The sequence below is a fragment of the Formica exsecta genome, unplaced genomic scaffold, assembly GCF_003651465.1.
Source record: "Formica exsecta isolate Colony F162 unplaced genomic scaffold, ASM365146v1 scaffold2, whole genome shotgun sequence".
Taxonomy (NCBI): domain Eukaryota; kingdom Metazoa; phylum Arthropoda; class Insecta; order Hymenoptera; family Formicidae; genus Formica; species Formica exsecta.
The window spans coordinates 2,540,466-2,558,717 of NW_021849297.1; the positions used below are offsets into that span (position 1 = coordinate 2,540,466).

General features: G+C 37.1%; 1 protein-coding gene across 1 annotated transcript in view; it reads left to right on the plus strand.

Annotated features, from left to right (window-relative positions):
* LOC115234308 overlaps window positions 1-18,252 on the plus strand; it is a 164,360-nt gene that overhangs the window by 121,251 nt on the left and 24,857 nt on the right. The window contains exons 10-11 of the mRNA XM_029805292.1: window positions 12,604-12,744; window positions 16,927-17,079. Of these exons, the coding sequence (XP_029661152.1) occupies window positions 12,604-12,744; window positions 16,927-17,079 (294 nt within the window). The remainder of the gene's footprint in view (window positions 1-12,603; window positions 12,745-16,926; window positions 17,080-18,252) is intronic.

An 18,252-nucleotide genomic window follows, 5' to 3' on the forward strand; every position in this document is an offset into this window, starting at 1 on the left:
CTCTCTCTCTCTCTCTCTCTCTCTCTCTCTCTTCCTTAACATTTGTGCGTCCGCTCTACGCTTGGGGAAACCGAATTTCTCTGAATCTAATGGTCCATATCGAGCTTAAGTGCCGACCAAGTCCACGCAGGCGTTCCTACCGTCACCTCAACCTCCCCCCTTCGATTCCGATTCTCCGCCACGACCACCCTCTCCATTCTTTGGGTCAGCAGGATGAATGAGCCGAGCAAAGTGCACGCCGGGAATGTCACCAGCTTTCTATCCCTCCACCGCTTCTCTACCACCCCGTTGCAGCCTCGCGGCGCAGACTACTCGCGTCGCCCCTCCCAGGGCCAAAAATAGCCAGATCCACTGACGTCATTGATCTGTCGTCCTCGTCGCCGAGGACGAAACTATCCCCGGAACCGGCCGGGGTCGATGAGCGCCCGACGGTATCGCCGACCGGGCAAGTATTGACGGCCATCGCGGCTGAGAATGTTACCGTTACATTTAATATCGTAACACGTGGTACGCCAATTTCCGCGATCGCCCTCGATTTTAATGGGTCGCGTTAAAATAGATGAAAATCGCAATTTCGTGCGAACAGCATAAAATCGTTTTTGTTCGACGACGATTGCAAGCGTGGCAAAATTTCGGGCTCAATATTCTGGAAAATCTCAGAATACTATAAAATGTCTTTATCATAAGTTTAAGCAAATTCTACTATTAAAAATTTTCTTGTGCTCGAAGACCGAGAAACGAATCTGAAATTTATTTAGGGGTTGACCGCGCGCGCGTCTTTCTGATGAAAATCATTCTTTACGGCCAACGTCGACCTCAACGGCGGCGTCGTCCGGGCCGGCGTTTCCGGCGTCGTCGCACGTCCCGCGGGAGAGCGAGATTGCGCCCCTTTGTTTTATGAATGGCGATTCATCGCGCCGCCAAAGCCGATGCCAGTTGTCGGGTTATTCCGAGTTCCTTCTGCACGGTCTTTCGCTTCCACTACGAAGGGCTTCAACCGTGTACCGCTCCCTCCATCCCTCCTCCCTCCCTCTCCTCCCGTCACACCTTGCGCGCATGATTAAGTCGCTCGTTTATATTTCTCTATGTAAGCAAAACAAAATCTGTTACCATCAGCGACTCGATTTGTCATCCGCATACTTCGCGATCTCTTTGTTGATCCTAGTTTCTCTTCCCATTTTATCGTCGGCTTCTCATTCTTGCTATCTCCCGCTTCTGTTATACATTAACTAGCTAATTATTATCCGCTTCTACATCAAAAGATGTTGTTACAAATCTTATTACGTGCTTAATTTCTGGAAACTTACTGCTAGTAAATTGATAAAGAATTTCTGCTTTTATATAATTAGCTATCCGAATGCCTAATTTAAATAGAGAAATTTTGCATAAATTGTACATTTAACAATCCTGAACAATTTTTACGTTGACAATTTTCGACAGTTTTCGATTAATCAGAGTATATAGAATCTTGATGACAGTGAACGTATATGTTGTTTCGAGAATTATCGCCAAACTCTGTCGTCTGATTTTTTTTTCTCACGCGGCAACGAAACGTGTTGTACGGATGCGGCTCCATTGACCGCGAAACTTCCCGGCTGCGGGATGCCGGTGCCGGTGCAGAAGTTAGTAAAATGGAAACTCGGTGACCAAAGTTCCGGTGCGATTAAAGGCTGCCGTAAACGTACCCGTCTGCGTCCACTGTGGTCTGCGGATTGCACGGTTTGTTGAACGTGGGCACGTACGGCCGACGCCGACCGTATATTCGTGGATATCGTTAACAGCAGATGGATATCTGGCGTCTGGCAATTTTGTCTTTGTCAGATCGAAGCGATCCAGCGAGATTAAACTGAACGCGACAGTAACTATAGGCCTAACAATACCTCCATTGTTGTCTATTACATACATACCTGGAAATGTTACCTGTATAATTGCTGGCGACGTGCACTCACGGTCCCATTATTGGCGTTCGAGATTCGGCGCAAACATTGTGTACAGGCTAGTTAATTTCGAGACTTGCCTATTACGCCGCAATATATACATTACTCAAAAAAGAGAAAAAGAGGCAGACAGACATAAAAACATAAGAGGGTACCACTTTTTTAAATGCATATACAATTGAATAGCGATTTTGAGTATCAGAGTTTTCTCTTGTGCATTGTCCTGTGAAAATTTATAAAATTGTTTAAATAAACAATTCAACTAAAGCAGATTTTAGGAAATCTTCGTTTTTATATTATAAAAATGTTACGCAGCCAAAAACTAATACATAGGTATTCATACAAAGCACATTTCTTTATCATAATGACAAATATGTAAGATTGTTCTTGTTCTCCACGTATATAGAACGCGAATAAATTCGTGCAAAGGAACAAGAAAAATGGAATAAGAATTAATTGGGAATCATTAAGTTACAACGGATTTGTTATATAATTAAATTGTGTAATCTTCATTGAAATGATGCGAAAAACACAAAGCATTGTACATTTAAATGCATTTCGTATGTTTCTCCTCACAAAAGTCAGAGCAACTTTGAAAATTTGCAATCAATTTGTAACAAGAGGAATCTGTTCGGAAGTTCTACTTCTCAATCTATGTTCTCGCAACACTGTTTGATCTCAACATTTCGCTTTACGTGATTTTACGTCGCACTATCATCATTCAAAAGTATATATCATACCACTTTGGTTATCATCAATAGTACATGATGCCGACAAATAACGTGTCATCTTATGCAAAGATATAATTTTGTGAAAAATCAAAACTACAACTTTAGCATCGCCGATATTTACTAAAACATAAGTAAAATATTAAATTTTATTTAAAGAGAATTCATTTATTTTATATCTTGTTTATTTATTTCATATCTTGTTTACAATGGCCGGTATTTATAATCCGTTCTTATATTTAAGATCGTTTTAAGTGTGATCTTGGGTCGTCTTAAAATCCCATTCAACCAATAAAATAACCGCACAGCATCTTAAGACCGTATACTTAAGATGATCTTAAATATAAGAACGGACTATAAATACCGGCTAATATCGGTATATATTTTAAGAGTTTTTAAAGAAGTAATTTATTGCCGTCTGTCCACTTTGTAAAAAAGAAAAACAATTTTTTTATTTTTTATAACTTATTATTAAGCTTGAAATATTACAAATCAGTTTTTGTAGTCGCCTAAGAAAAAAATAAACTACGCAATTTCGGAATTGTTAAAAAAAATTCTGAAAACAGAAAAAAGAAAGCCTCGAAAGATCTAAATAAAAATTTAAAAAACGTCGACGTGCGCAGAAAACGAAACGTGTCTCAAAAGACATCGAAGGCTATAATGATTACTCGGTCCACAGCCAAACGAATTTCTCTGCTCGCGATTAAATAAACTCTCACATCTCGGGCCGACGTTCACGGCACGTCAGCGTGAGGGGTACATGCCTTGGTCGCCTTTTCCTGCCCAATAATCAAAGGCTTTCCGCCCCCGCAGTCCAGTGGACAAAGCGAGCACGTACTTCACAGGGGTGCAATGGCCATCTCCGAGAGATCCTTTTACGGTTCTTTCACAGCAGGAAGAGAAGAGTTAGCTTTAAAAGAGAAGAGAAAAACTGCGCAGGTTGAGAGAAATCCCAAACAAGTTATCGGTTGGCTTAATATAAACGAATATTAAAAGTAAAAAAAAAACTGTATATATATTCTAGTTAATACATATTCTATTTAGTATTGGTATATTTGATGTTTATTTGAGAAATATAATGTGTAAATTATTTGATTGTAATGCTGATTATAATTGCATGAAAAATCGCCTTATACAAACGTGATTCGAGATTAGAGAAGGAAAATTTCCAAACACGCGTGAAAAAGTCGAAAGAGAGAATACGGATATTTCCGAAGGAAGGAAACGCTGGAAAAATTCACTCTGCGCAGGTCTCGATAAGAATCTGAATTGAAAATTCAGATCCATTCCAGTCGCGCTGAAAGAAGCGGATTAAGCTACAACGCGACTCGATCGTACGTACGACCGATTAGATTATTTCATGGGAGCACGTAACTCTCTCTCTCTCTTTTTCTTTGCTGGAAAAGGATCTAGCGCGTGAATTCTTGTTCGTCCTGCGAGAAATTCTCGTGAAGAGGGATTTATACAGCTCTTTCGATAACACGCCAGGTACGGTAGTTAACGCGAGCTCGCGAAATGTCTATTAAGGTTATAGGATTCAGCGAATAGGATCGAGATGTAATAGTGCACGATACAACGATTTACAAAGTAAATTACGAGGTATCATTTTCCATCCTTTCAACGTCTGCATTTCGAGGAATTATCGGAAGAAATATTAGCCTTTGCAATATAGAGAAACATCTCAAGAAACTGATCAAATTTGTTTTTATATTCGAATAGTTTTATTTACATTTAAGCAGATCAATTACGAGATAAATCTATTTAAATATAATCGCAAATAAAATTATCGGAATAAATTAAATAAACATTTTGCACGCCGCTACTTCAGTGCAGTCTCTTTCCGATTAACATTTTTAAATGAACAGATAGTTGCCGGAAGATTAGCATGTTACGCCGGGATTGTGGCGTAAAGGAACAATAATTAAGGGTTTCTGGAGCAATCACATCTAGTCCGTTGGCAATCGCTATCGGCAATTGCCAGGGGAAGCAAAGAGACTAATCTTCGCTAATCCCAATGCGGCTCGGTATACCTTGATGCCAATTGCTTTTAATGCCTAATTACGTATGCGTGTGCCATCGGTCCAGCAAGATTAGATTTCGTTTAGGCAAATCGCGCTATTCTGCTCTGGTCTCTGCCAGCGTTGATCCTCCAAATTATACGTTATAATCCTTATCAGTGTACTCGCATCCAATCGACAATACTAAAAATTCATGGCGATCAATCCATTATGGATTATTCCGCGAGTACCCGTGTTCTAACGCTGTGTCTGGCTATACTCAGTCCTGAACTACTGAGACGAAGTTTTCGTGTAATATTCAGTCGGCGCGGGGTGAAGATGGAAGCAAATAGACAAATGCTGATTTCTGTAGAAGAAAAATATTTTCTCAACTTTTTAAGGAGGAACTGGACGGATCAGCTACGTCAAAAAAGTTAATAAATCTATATATTTCGAGATTCATGAATTTAATATTGCGCACACACACAAAGCATTTTTAGTCGTTTAAAATATAAAATTAATAATTAATTTATGAGTTAAAGTAAAGATTTGCCCTGTAGAATTAAAATTTTTATTTTCATAAATTTTTGTGTACAATCACAATAAACTTTTCGTAGTACAATCACTATAAAAAAGTTAGTTCGATATAAGATAATATTTACGACTTTGAAATTAAATTATACTGTACAGGGAGTAGAGTGAAATTATATATTTTCGTAAATTTTGTTTATTTATTTTAGTAAATGAAAAATTAGTTTTAAATTGATTAAGAGAAATTCACAAATTCAGAACAATATGGACCCTTTGTTATGAAACGCGAAACCTGCGAGAGGAAATTGATATTTGTTTCGTTAGACATGATATGACATAGAGTTAAAAGCAGCCTGACATTACATGGTATAGTTGGCTTGCCGCGAGGCAAACGAATTATGATCGGTTTATTAGTTTGGTCATGATTAATCGATAGTTGCGTAAATTGTCATTTAGATAACCGAACGATTAAATAACGATTGTCTTAATTATTTGCATTCATTTGTCGAAATCCTCCTATTACTTTATGTGCGAACAATCACACAATGAATATAGAAAATTTTAAAAAAGAGGTCAACAATTTTTTAAAAAAGTTATTACAGATTAACTATCTAGAGTCAAGTTTGAACTTTTAGGTCCGTTCCCTGACACACGCACAACTAAACACACACACATACAATTGTGTTACTGATATTTTTCTCTAAAATATATTTCTCGATATATTGTGATGATATTGTGAATTATTAACTATTGTGACAGCGGAACTTGTAAAATTGAGATTATTTAGTCGCAATCGGTGCCGTTCGGCGAATAAAATTTCTTGGACTTTTATGACGATCATCGATCGAGCTCGCACATCAGCGATGAAAAAATTTGAAGCAAAAATTTGAAGTTACTTTTCACGTAACCAATATGGAGACGCTTTTCGCGCAAGTGTACGCGGAGGAACAGGTGATAGCAAACGACACACGACGCGCAATTTGTGGTGCAAACCATATCTTATTGATGCAATTTCGAGTTCTCCCTCGCTGTGTGTTGTACCTTTTTCTCTCATTTTCGTCCGTATTTACCGTGCTTTGAACATTTCCCGAGAACCACGAAGATCGAGAAGCCGCGGCAAGTGAATAGAGTACTGCTGGATCCAATATCTCCCTTTTACCTCCGCTTCTCGTTTTCTTTCGGCTTTCCCTCTACGCACTGTTTCCACGCATAGTAAAATGTCGCTGTTACAGAACGTCAAGAGCGCGTGCAGATAAAGCGATCCGGTGCGAGTCGAGCGTTTCACGCGGCGCTAAATCACCCCGCGTCAACCCCCCAATTCGTCCGCATTCATAAATAAAGCCGCCGCGTATCACGCCATTCGCGCTGGATATATCCGACTGCAACGAAGGAGAGAGGGTGGAATCAAAAGCCGTTTCCAGGCGAAATGCCGGAGTTACGACATTGGGGCGGCTGTATCAATTCCATTTGCGACGCGGAAACGCGGAGAGATTCAGTTCCCGTCCAATCGCGTCGTGTTAAAATTCACTTTCGGTCTGCTACTGCTGCTGTTGCTGCGCTGCTACGAGAGGATGAGCTTTGTTACGATTGCCTGACACATCCGTGTGACAAAACAAATTATTAGTGAAACTAGTGGTCTTCAAATATTTACAAGGATTTTATAGCGGAAATGGATAAAAGCACGAGTCGGAAAATTAGCAAAGCTGGCGCTAGAGATACTACAGACCTCTCTATAGAATCGTCAAAAGACACGCAGCAAGTCTCACTGTATTGTTTAACAACACCGTTTCACGACGAACGTATGTCGCCGCCTTCTCTTGACACGAATAATCGCGATGCAAATGAGAAGGGTAATGTTCTCGCGACAAAAGAGGGCGAAAGGAGCGCGTTCTAACGCAGCAGGGTAATTTAAATACTAATTTCCATGATAGAACACACGTTTCAATGTTACCGGATTAATAAAGGAGGTTCTACCCCTCACTGCTCGAATTACTGAAAGTTCCGACGAAACTTGAAATTGCGCAACCCGGGAGATCCGAATAAATAGAAGTTGCCGGTTTAGATTAAGCGTCGTATAATGCAGCGATGCCAAGAACGACGACGGTGGTATTACCTGCGTATGCATACATGACCAGGCGGGAAAGGAAAGGAATTAAGTTTGCACAAAGGAGTAAAGCCCGCTTAATCCCGCTCAATGGATCCGAGAGATTATTCCTTAACGAAGAAATGCCGTGCATTCCTCTCGCCGCGGAAAAACTTTCCGCGCTCTTCTTCCGACGAAAATCATTTATAAGTCAGACTTGTGAAACGCATCTCTTTTATTCAAAAAATATGCGTGCGTTATTTTTCGAGAAAATCCGTGGCGATTGTTTCGAAACTGAGTTTATTGAGTAGGAAAAATATATAATATTTGTGTGAGCTGTTTTGCGATATAACAGTGAGGAAAACGTGGAAATTCGAGCCGCGAAAGAATTATCTGAATCGCACCGACGTAAATCTATCAAGCTACAAAATATCGCATTTCTTACGCTAACAATGAGGAAGTCTAGCTAATAGGGTAACTCGCGTTCGCACGACGCGCGCTTGTTCAGAATTCCGGATAATTAACGAGGCTGCGTTTCGCCATTAATTGGCCCGGGAGACTTTCACGAAAATTAATCCGCCCCGGGGCGCAATATGCCCGTCAGCGTACGGCGGAATTTCAAAAGCAAAAGCGATTCGCAATCGCTCGCAGCAAACCCCCTTCAACAACATAATTGCTCTCGTTTTGAATATTTGGCTAGTACACGCCTAATTAAGCTGCGAACGTGTAATCTACCGGATGTATTTTTTTTTCTTTTATTTTTATTCAGTCATACGAGCGAACTTTGACGAAATTCACATAACGGTCATATTTTTGGACAAGCAGGGGTCCGCACGATATTCGACGGCGACACGATAAAATCAGAAACGATGGGATTCAGAAATAATATATTGTGGCAAAATACGCGGGCTAAATGGAATTTACGTTTTACAGGAGCAACTAAATTTATTTTGCAGAAATAGAAATAACCGTAATAGTCGTATTTCTTCATTGTTCGCGATGATTTATGGGAATAGCGCGAACGGTCTGCGCGGTGTCTTTACTTTTATTACGTGCAAACCATTTGCAGACGCCGTTCATTAGAGGGAGTGCCTTGATCGAGTGGACTGAAAGGAAAGTAATGACGTTCCGGTAGAGGCTATCGGTAACATGGAACAAGGTCGTTAAGACCGCGTCTCGAGGATCCATCGATCTTCCGGAGCCTCATCTCGGACTGTCAGTTTCAGGTTGCGCGGTTGGACAGACAACGTCGGCATGTCGTTTAGGGATCAGAGTCAGAACTGACGAGAGGAAAAGGACAAAAAGGAATAATTTCTCAAAGAAAATTTGCGATTTTCTCGGAAAAAGAGAACTAGAGACTTTTACTATTTAATATTTCAGCATCTTCATATCTTGACGAATTGATATCTGATTTTTCTACAAACTTTGATCATTTGGTTGCGACGTGATAGAGCGCTGTGCGAAAGTTTTGTAATATCTACAAAGAGATAATAGAATCCACTTAAATTTCTTTTGTAAAGATATGATTATTTTCAAAGTACAATGGCTATTTGTCGTTCTGGTAGAATTAAATCTCACTTTGGCGCGAAATAAACGTGACTTAGCTTCTGTTCTTTCAATAAAGCTGGAAACGAGCCAGAAATTATTACGACGCTTTGATCTCATACCGACGTGCGAATACTCTCCATTACCCTTTAAGACTTTAAGACATTTGAAAGTTCTATCATTAAGTATGCAGCGAAAGACTTTTATGTTCGTTTCCACGTTGACGCGCGATCTCAATGTGTCTCATTTTCATACGCAACGTTCTTTCATTTCCTTAAAATGGCGAAGAAAAAGAGTGAACATAAACTAAAATAAAACTATTAATTAAATTAAAACTATAGATTTAAAACGTTGAATATTTCTCTTCATATATAATGTTTATTGTCAATAATGTTTATTGTCAATAACTTTCTGGAGAAATGAATACTGTAGAATAGGATATAATTATTATAATAATAAGTATAATAATAAATAATATAGTAACAGTAAGTAATTAATAACCGACATATATATTACACACACACACACACACAATATAAAATTTATTTATATTAATAATTTGAAACGTATTTTCACGCACAAATCCTCAGAATGATACATAAATATAAATACATATAATTGAATACACAAATGAAATGAACAAATACAAAATGAAATATGAAAACAATAATAATTATTCGAGAAAAATCGATGATACGCTTCACTTCTCCAGAATTTCACAATATTACATAAGATCAATATAATTTATTAGCGACTATAGAGAGAGAGAGAGAGAGAGAGAGAGAGAGAGAGAGAGAGGAAGAATAATGACGCGAGAAAAATACATTTCTCCATACTTGTAATGGCAAGAAATAAACTCCGCGACGTTATACAAATGTAAAATCTCAATGTCGAAGACATTATCTCTTGATGCGGGTACTCCGCTTGCGCGAAAATGTTCCAAAGAGGTCACCGGATGTAACTTTATATCCCCACCGAGGGACACTATCCTCGCAAATCCCGATGCCCAGACACGGTTCGATGAACCCGTTTGAAAAATAATCGAAGAGGGAATATCGGCTGGATCGCAGCCAAGGTGTCTCCTCGCTTCTTTGATCGCTCCATCAGCCGAATCGGGCCGCTGTATATATTTTCAATATCGGTCTGTGCCTGTCCTCGTTCCGGATTGTGCCATCCCGGATCGAATCCCGGCGGCGAGATGCGAGCCGCGCGAGAGAAGCGAGAATAAGTTAAATTGCACCATCCCGAGAAGCGTTCGAAGCGGGCACGAGCCGTCGGTCATGGGCTGGAAGCCCATTTCCGATAGAAACCATCCCTCTTCCTTGTCAGTCAAGCGAGGTGAAGCCAGCCAGCCAGGCGTCCCCGTTATATCCATTTTCGGCCAATTCCGGATTGCGCCCGTCCGTATCCGTTCGCGGGGATTCCACCTGAATCACAGCCCAACCCGGGAGATACCTGGGATTGATTACCTCGCAGGTATATCGGGGATAGATCGGCGATCCCGGAATGGCAACTTCCCGAAACGACGACTATCCCGTTGTACGGAAAAAAATTAGATCGCTGCAGTGAACTCCGCACTGCGGATCCTTGGACCGCGTTGTGCATTAATATTTGAGCAGCTGAAACGAAAAAGCCGCCAAGTTCAGAAACTTGATACATTCTCTCACAGGGGAGGCAAAAAAATATACTTTATAAAATTTAAGTTATACTCGATTAAACTCGATTGAAAGTTTTGTAGAAATTATTTATATATGATCTAATATACATACAGAGGGTGGTATTTTATAATGGAGTTTATCTTCGGTATTTAAAATTTGAAGAGGATTATACAGTATTAAAATAACATTTTTTAATTAAAAGTCTTTGATCAATAAACTCTTTATACGATAGAATAACTTTATCTTAACTAACGTAAACCATAAAATATGATCCATACGAAAAGACAAACGTATGATTGCAAATATATTCATGAACGCAGTCGCTAAACGTAATCTGACAAAGAAACGCATTCCTCCTTATTGGTTCCATTGCTCTCTGCTTGCTTGATTGAATATCGATGATTGAATATTTAACGTGGATAGACATTGACATTCGGAGACAGTTTGACATTTCGTTTCTTGATATGCATTCTTTGTTCTCTATAATCCATATTTATAAATTCTCGAAACATAGTGGGCTGATACAAGCGACGCAAAGTTTAGTAATAATATCTTTACATTTTACATCATATTTAGAGAACCATTATATTATATCATCTAACTTTGTTAAAATCATTTACATAATCCGAACATAATTATATTCTGTATAAGTTTATTCTGTTGTTGTTTGATATATTTTGGAATATCTGTATTACAATTAAAACACTGAATCTTCAGACGCAAAAACGATTTTCTTTGCATAGTGAAATTGCCAAAATATTTTCTCTCAATTGCTGCTTGCCATCAAAAAGTTTAGATGAAACCGTCTACATTCTGCAGTTTTTCCAAGTGGAAATACGTCGTATCTTGCAAAATTACATTTCATCACCCATTCGGTATGACGGGCACGTTTCAGCCATCTCTTTCGAAATCCTTTATAAATTTTTTTATTTTACATACATTTGTGCCAGCACGTGCAAAAAAAAAGGCAATAATTAAAATGTTACCTGACAATTATTTGTAAATAAAATTATTATATAGATCTTTAGGACGTCTTGTATTTTGCATAGAATTAAACGTTAATTAATTTATTATTTGTTAATTATCAATTTACAAATCTCAAATTATTTGTTGTAACATTACCTGTTATCGGTTTTCACCTTTTCAAAATTTTAAACAATATCTTTCGCCATTATTTATTACATTTAGCAATATTGATTCCAACGACTTTTTTATCTACTTTTGTGTCGCAATTGAATGACTTGTTCACATGAATATGTACTATCGATATATGTCCTCATAAAATTGTAACGGTATCTTAGTTTTCCGTTTCACTGCGTCACTATTGATCTGCAACCCGTGCAGCGATTGCATGGCGGATACGACACGATATCGCTATATTAACAAATCGCATCAATAGTCTTCTCATAGGAAGGATGGAAAAGAATAGGGATCGTGCGAGAGAGTTCCCCTCTATCTTAGTTCGTTTTAATTAACTGATGTCAACGTGCTCTTTGCTGCGATAAAAAACTGCTCGTATAAATACTCTAATCGGCATAATTAATTCGATGAAATAAAAAAAGTGAGAAGTGTTTTTAAACGGCGCAGAAAGTATATTTGTTATAATAAGTAATAATAAAAAAATATTGTCGAATTATAATTTAACTATGGAAAACTTAATTATTTTCTTTGTCACAAAGGCTTTCTTTGCATTCGTAATATATTTATTTATCACATACAGTTTGCAAAGCCACGTGATCGTCGATATTTGATTGTATGAACTTTAATTAGCAAAAACGACCGCAAATATTAATGCTCGTCGAACATTTCAGCGATATAATGGCATACTATCACGTTCGCGAATTGGAAAATGCGATGGTTTCATGTGAGGCTTTCGATGTTCAAATGATAATTGATTGAAATCGGAAACGTATATATGATATCATATATGCGTGATTAGCTTGTGGAGAATTAAGCTTTAATGCTAACGATCGTGTGTCAGATATTACGTAATTTATATAAGCACTTTCTAAAGATTAAAAAAAGCATACTATAAAAAACTCGATTAAAACTCACAGATATACATAATTGAGTTGTCACTCGAGATGATAAATTGTAACAAAAACAATTGTATCTTGGTTGCAGCGAAGCTGGATGGCGTGAAGACATACATGAGGATGAGGAGGGTACCGAATCATTTGCAGGTGAAAGTTATCAAATGGTTTGATTATCTCTGGCTGACGCAGAAGTGCTCCGACGAGGAGAAAGCAGTGAGTTGTCTTCCAGGTAAGTTTTAATTAATTATATATTTAATATTTTTAAATAACCAATAAAAAATAAAGCGTTTAATTTTCTAAAGAAAAACAAATAGAAAAATAAAAGATACAAATTAAGAAAACTAAAAAGATATATCTAGAGCGAATTATTTCATTATCTGGCGCATTTCACAGAAAATGTACACATATAAATTTGTAGTACAAGAAATTTACACAAGATAAATAAGTAGTTTCAACGCGAAAAATATAACTCTTTATTCTTATATGAATCATTTATCTCGTCTTTAACTTCTAATTATCTTTATTAATGTGCAATATAGAGCACAGATGATGGCGGAAATTTATTTCCATAAACGTGAGATATATGAAAGTCTGACCCGTGGCGCGAGATTATATAACTTTATTATATAAATCTACAGATATTTATATAAGTCTACAGTTTATATTATATAAAATCTATGAACAAGTGGCCGCGGATTAAGTTTTGCGCTATTTTATAAGGATATAACTCAACGAACCTATAATTAATGCTAAAACTTCTCCTGCATCGCAAATTCTTCGGAAATCTTCGTATTTTTAACTGCAATTTATTAGTTAAATAACGGGGATTCTAAGTTACACGAGATGAATGTTTACGGGCAGCAGTAAAATGATATTGCCGCCTTTCGACGGTGTTGGCATATATAATTTCACGGGAAACATTTGATCTCGCAACTGCTAGCACAGGATCTGCAAACTAAAATGCGAACAAACCGACGCGTAAGCAGGTTACCATATACGGTTGCCAACATCGGTCGCCCTTTAATGCAACCGCGCGAGAGCAAACGGCAAATTTTCACCAAGTTGTTTCGCAACCAGACGCAAATAAATATGCACGCGCTGAAAGTTTGCAGCTTATTGTAAAATTGATATTAATTCTTCACCTTGCATTAAATTTTCCTCTTGGCAATTTAATGAAAAATTTGCGTGACTCTAATTTGCATAATAAATACGTAAATCCATTACCTTGTACGTGTTGAATACATTGTACACTATAACTTGGACGCTTACTATTACTACAGCATATATGATTATTACGAACATGTGAGTGTTTATTTTTATAACAGATAAATTTATTTACTGCTCGATACAATCGTATTTTTACTGATGTAGACTAATATGCGTATGACTAGTTTCATTTACATGCACACACAATGTTTATTCTTCGTAAACTTTATGAACTGTTTTTTATTGCCTGCGTAAAACTCAGATACATTTCCAAGCCGACTGTTATAACTTGCCGATTATTGGAGAGAAACGATATTACTGCTAGACATTTACTGCTAAAATGCTAATAAAGCGTAATAATTTTATTGCTCGCGATGCACTATAAGACAGACTGTATGCAACATAAAATATGCGCGGTGTGTACAGAAGCGAATAAACTAGAAGGAATGCGGGAAGGACTTACGGGCTGCACATATATAGAAGGACTTATGCTGAAATTTATTACACCAGATATACAGTGCTTAATGCAAAGTCAAATTCCCGCTAAGAGGAAAATTGTCATTTTTCTCTCTAAGCTCTTTCTCTCTTTTGTGAGCTCTCGAAAATAATTAATTTTTGAGGGAATATCGATTAATTGTTTTCCATGCGCGTAATAAGCATTTTTGTCATATTAGCATGAGCAATAAAATTGTCAATCTTTTTTTTTTCATTATAATTACTCTGCTTACGATGGAAAAAGATCACCATAATGAAGTAAACGAAAACGGATGGATATTAAGTACTTTTATGAATCCTTTTATTTCAACAAGAGAAAAATATGTTTCATGCTGTTGTTTGACCCAACGGTTTATCACAGCGATGTTCATATAGAAGAAACCCACTTTTAAACTCACATTTATCACTTTATTTAATGGCGAAGAATTGATATTCAGAGAGATAATTAACATAACATAGTTTGGAGCGCAGAATGTTAAAAGAGGAATGAATTGTTGAAAAGGGACGTTATTACACCTCGATGCGCTTTTCAACGCGTTTCTACGGCGAGTGCAAGAAACGAGCGCCAGGACAACATTCTGGAAACCATTTTGTTTCGTCGAACGACGTATTTCGCGACGCAATAAACCTGCTATAAGACGCGAGTTGTAAAGTCTCCAAGTGTAATGCACGACATAACGGAGAGTTGAAAATTGAATATTAGTGTGAGATGAAAAATTGTAGGCCATTATGGCGCGAAGATTCTCGCACGTATACATCGTTTGAGATGCGGCTGAAAACGCGACCGCGATAACGATTCAAAAATAATATCGGAAACTAATAATGTCGAACATTTCTGCATAATATCGACATTTCTTAGCGAGCAACTAATGTGAAATTTTTATACTTTCTCTACTGTATTAAATTACTTGCTAATTTCAAATTACGTTTTTTTTTAATAAAGTTTTCAAGTTCTTTCAATGTAAAGTAAGTGAAGAATAATAAATTTCTATTTCTAACAATAATTGTCCTGCTAGTAATTATCGAAGCAGCCTATAGCACACATGACAAAACAGGCGATACGTACATTTTTGTGCGACGATAATAATCGGATTACATCGACGCAGAGACGAACAATTAGGCTACATTACGCGTTAATAACGAAGCGTTATCGATCGCCCTAATATGACAAAATTACACAGGCAAAAAATGCCACGTGTTCCGATACTTACAATTCGTTGTGCTTGCGGAATCACAATTAGCGCTGATTCCATATTACAGCAATAACACTAAAAATAGCATATTATGCACTTGTACAGTCGACGTGCTTCTATTAGGTTAATTGCCAATTGCTGGGGCACATGTTGTTGCTAATTATATCAACAACAATAGTAACAATATTAAACTTTACTTGTGTTAATCAAAGATTCATACGATAAATAACGCTTTATAATTTGACAATATAAATCTTATTTTACGCTGTCATTAGCCCTCATGAGAGAGTGTATAATGATTAATAACTCGATATTTATTATAATAGGAAGTTAATCAGGCATATTTACTTATTAATCGTATTTTCAATTGAAAACATATTTGTACCGTAATACAAGATTGTAATGACAAGAGTCAAATTGGTTTTGTCGACATTGATATCATTTAAAATAATCAATTCGAAAAACGAGAAATAATTTGCTGATACATAATTTACAATAATAAATATTTTTCGCAAAATATACATATATCTCGAAAAGAACATGTGAATGTGTTAAAATCAGAGAAGTTTCGGTTTTATAAAGAAAATTAGTCTAGTCTCTAAAAATGATTATAAATATCTTATCTAATTAAAAATAATAATTATACAGTTATAATTAATGTATACATCATGATATATAAATATAGATTTACACAGTCAATATTTATAACAGAATTTTCTTTACTCGATACCATTTTCGATAATTTCGATCTAATGATAAATATTGTTTACATAAATCCATGAAATATCCCATGAAAAGTTAATATCAGCGAAATTATTGACGTATACATTCAAATCGATGTATTTTCCAAATATCCGAGATAAAACCTTGGCGAATGTATATCTTCATGTCTCACAGCTCTGTAAACGATTTACGACGATTCGACATTTTTACTATCTATTATACCCAGTGAAAAACATTTCCTTTTTCTGTAACGAGTGTATGAGATTGTAAAATATGTACCTTCTAATTGTAACAAGCTTTTTTGGATCCTCGTATCTTGCAGACGATAAGTTCAACAAAGTGTCTCCGGCTAATGAGACGCTGCCTTTAAAAGAAGCACATGCACCTTTGTTCGCAGAACAGTTTTACGCTCCTCTTAAAAACTTTAGGTTAAAGTTGTCGTACAACGAAAACAATCTTTTAACGCTTTGCAAGTTCCGTTAATGTTGTGCAATTCTGCAAATTATTCTGTATAAAATTTTTATTATCGGGAAAGAAAAAGTTTCAATATCAAATTAAGAAAATAATGAAAAAATGGGAATATGTAAACTGTATCGTAATTTTTAAATCCTATTAAATTAATTAGAAATAAATACTTTTTTTATATTATATTTTGTATATTGTATTAGCACATTGGCGTTAAAAAGTTAAAATTGCTCCCTTTCCTTCTCCAGTATTTTTTACTCGGAAATTTAAGTTTTTAACATTCTTTTCTCGTACCGCGTATTAATTTTCATTCTCTTCGTGCATTGCAGATAAACTGAAGGCAGAAATCGCGATAAACGTGCACCTGGATACGCTGAGGAGGGTCGAAATCTTCCAGAACACGGAGGCTGGTTTCCTGTGCGAGCTGGTGCTGCGACTACGGCCCGTTCTCTTCTCACCCGGCGACTACATCTGCCGCAAAGGTAAGATCTTGGGTCATAGTTCTTTCAAGAGGCTCTACTTCCTCTCGAAAGAGGAGAGTACTTGGATGATGGGTCGAATGTTTTATGCAAACTCTCCTTATACTCCACTTTAGCGAGGAAGAGAATTAACACCATAACTTAGAATTTAGATAAAAAAATGCGGCTCGGTTAAAGCAACGTGTCGCCCTCGCCCATTCCCGTTTACAGTCCCTCGAGGGTACGAACCCTCGTTAGACACTCTGGTCTTCTTCCTCCTCGTGAACTCGATCTCTCCCTGTGAATTCAATGTGTTCTGCTTATGGAACATAGTGTTGGAAATATGCCAAACGATGTACTGGGTATGAAAAATGATTTTTCCTACCCTCTCACTCTCTCTCCCTCTCTCTGTTCTATGCCATCCTCATTACTAATAGTGTAACCGAAAGCCCGCCAAGGGTAGGTAAATATTTTTACTCTATGGCCAAAAAATTGACTGCCACCACTCGGTATCAATACGGAGGAAAAAAAAACACGGGTTTGCGTAGCTATTTTAATATAGTAAATCCTGACGACCAACACTATCATGTTCAATATTCTTTCAACCAAAATTCTATTCCTTTTAAACACATTAGGATTGAATATACTGTTACAAAATCGCGTGCTTCTATTAATTTATGTTTCTATTAGTCATAATCGTAAACATGATTCTTCTTTATTTAATTTAAACCTTTTAACGTTGCGAAATCTGAAAGAAATTTTTATTTTTATTTTCTTTTAACTTACATATGTCTTGAAATATCTCTGAAACAATTCACGATTATTTAAACGATATGTAGGAGGCATAATTATTTTTTTGATACCACAAGCAGTCGCTCGAATAATTTCAGTTTGCCAAAGATGCGAATACCGTGAACCAAATCATTTCTTTGTCTTTCGTTTACTTCACCTTCTCGCGACGGACATTCTTTTTATCGCTAGCGAAATGATCGCTGCATGTATTCGCAAATGCAACGGTTATTCTTTCCAATGAACAATATCTTCTCTTTGATGGGTAACTTCATTTCTCGCGTATCTTCGTCGTATCGTGTCGCGCGATTATGGTCGGAATTATGACGTGCCGTTACTACTTGCCTGACAACCAACAGCTGTTCCTTTCTCTCTGTCTCTGTGTCGCGAGCGTTGATACTTTTATTA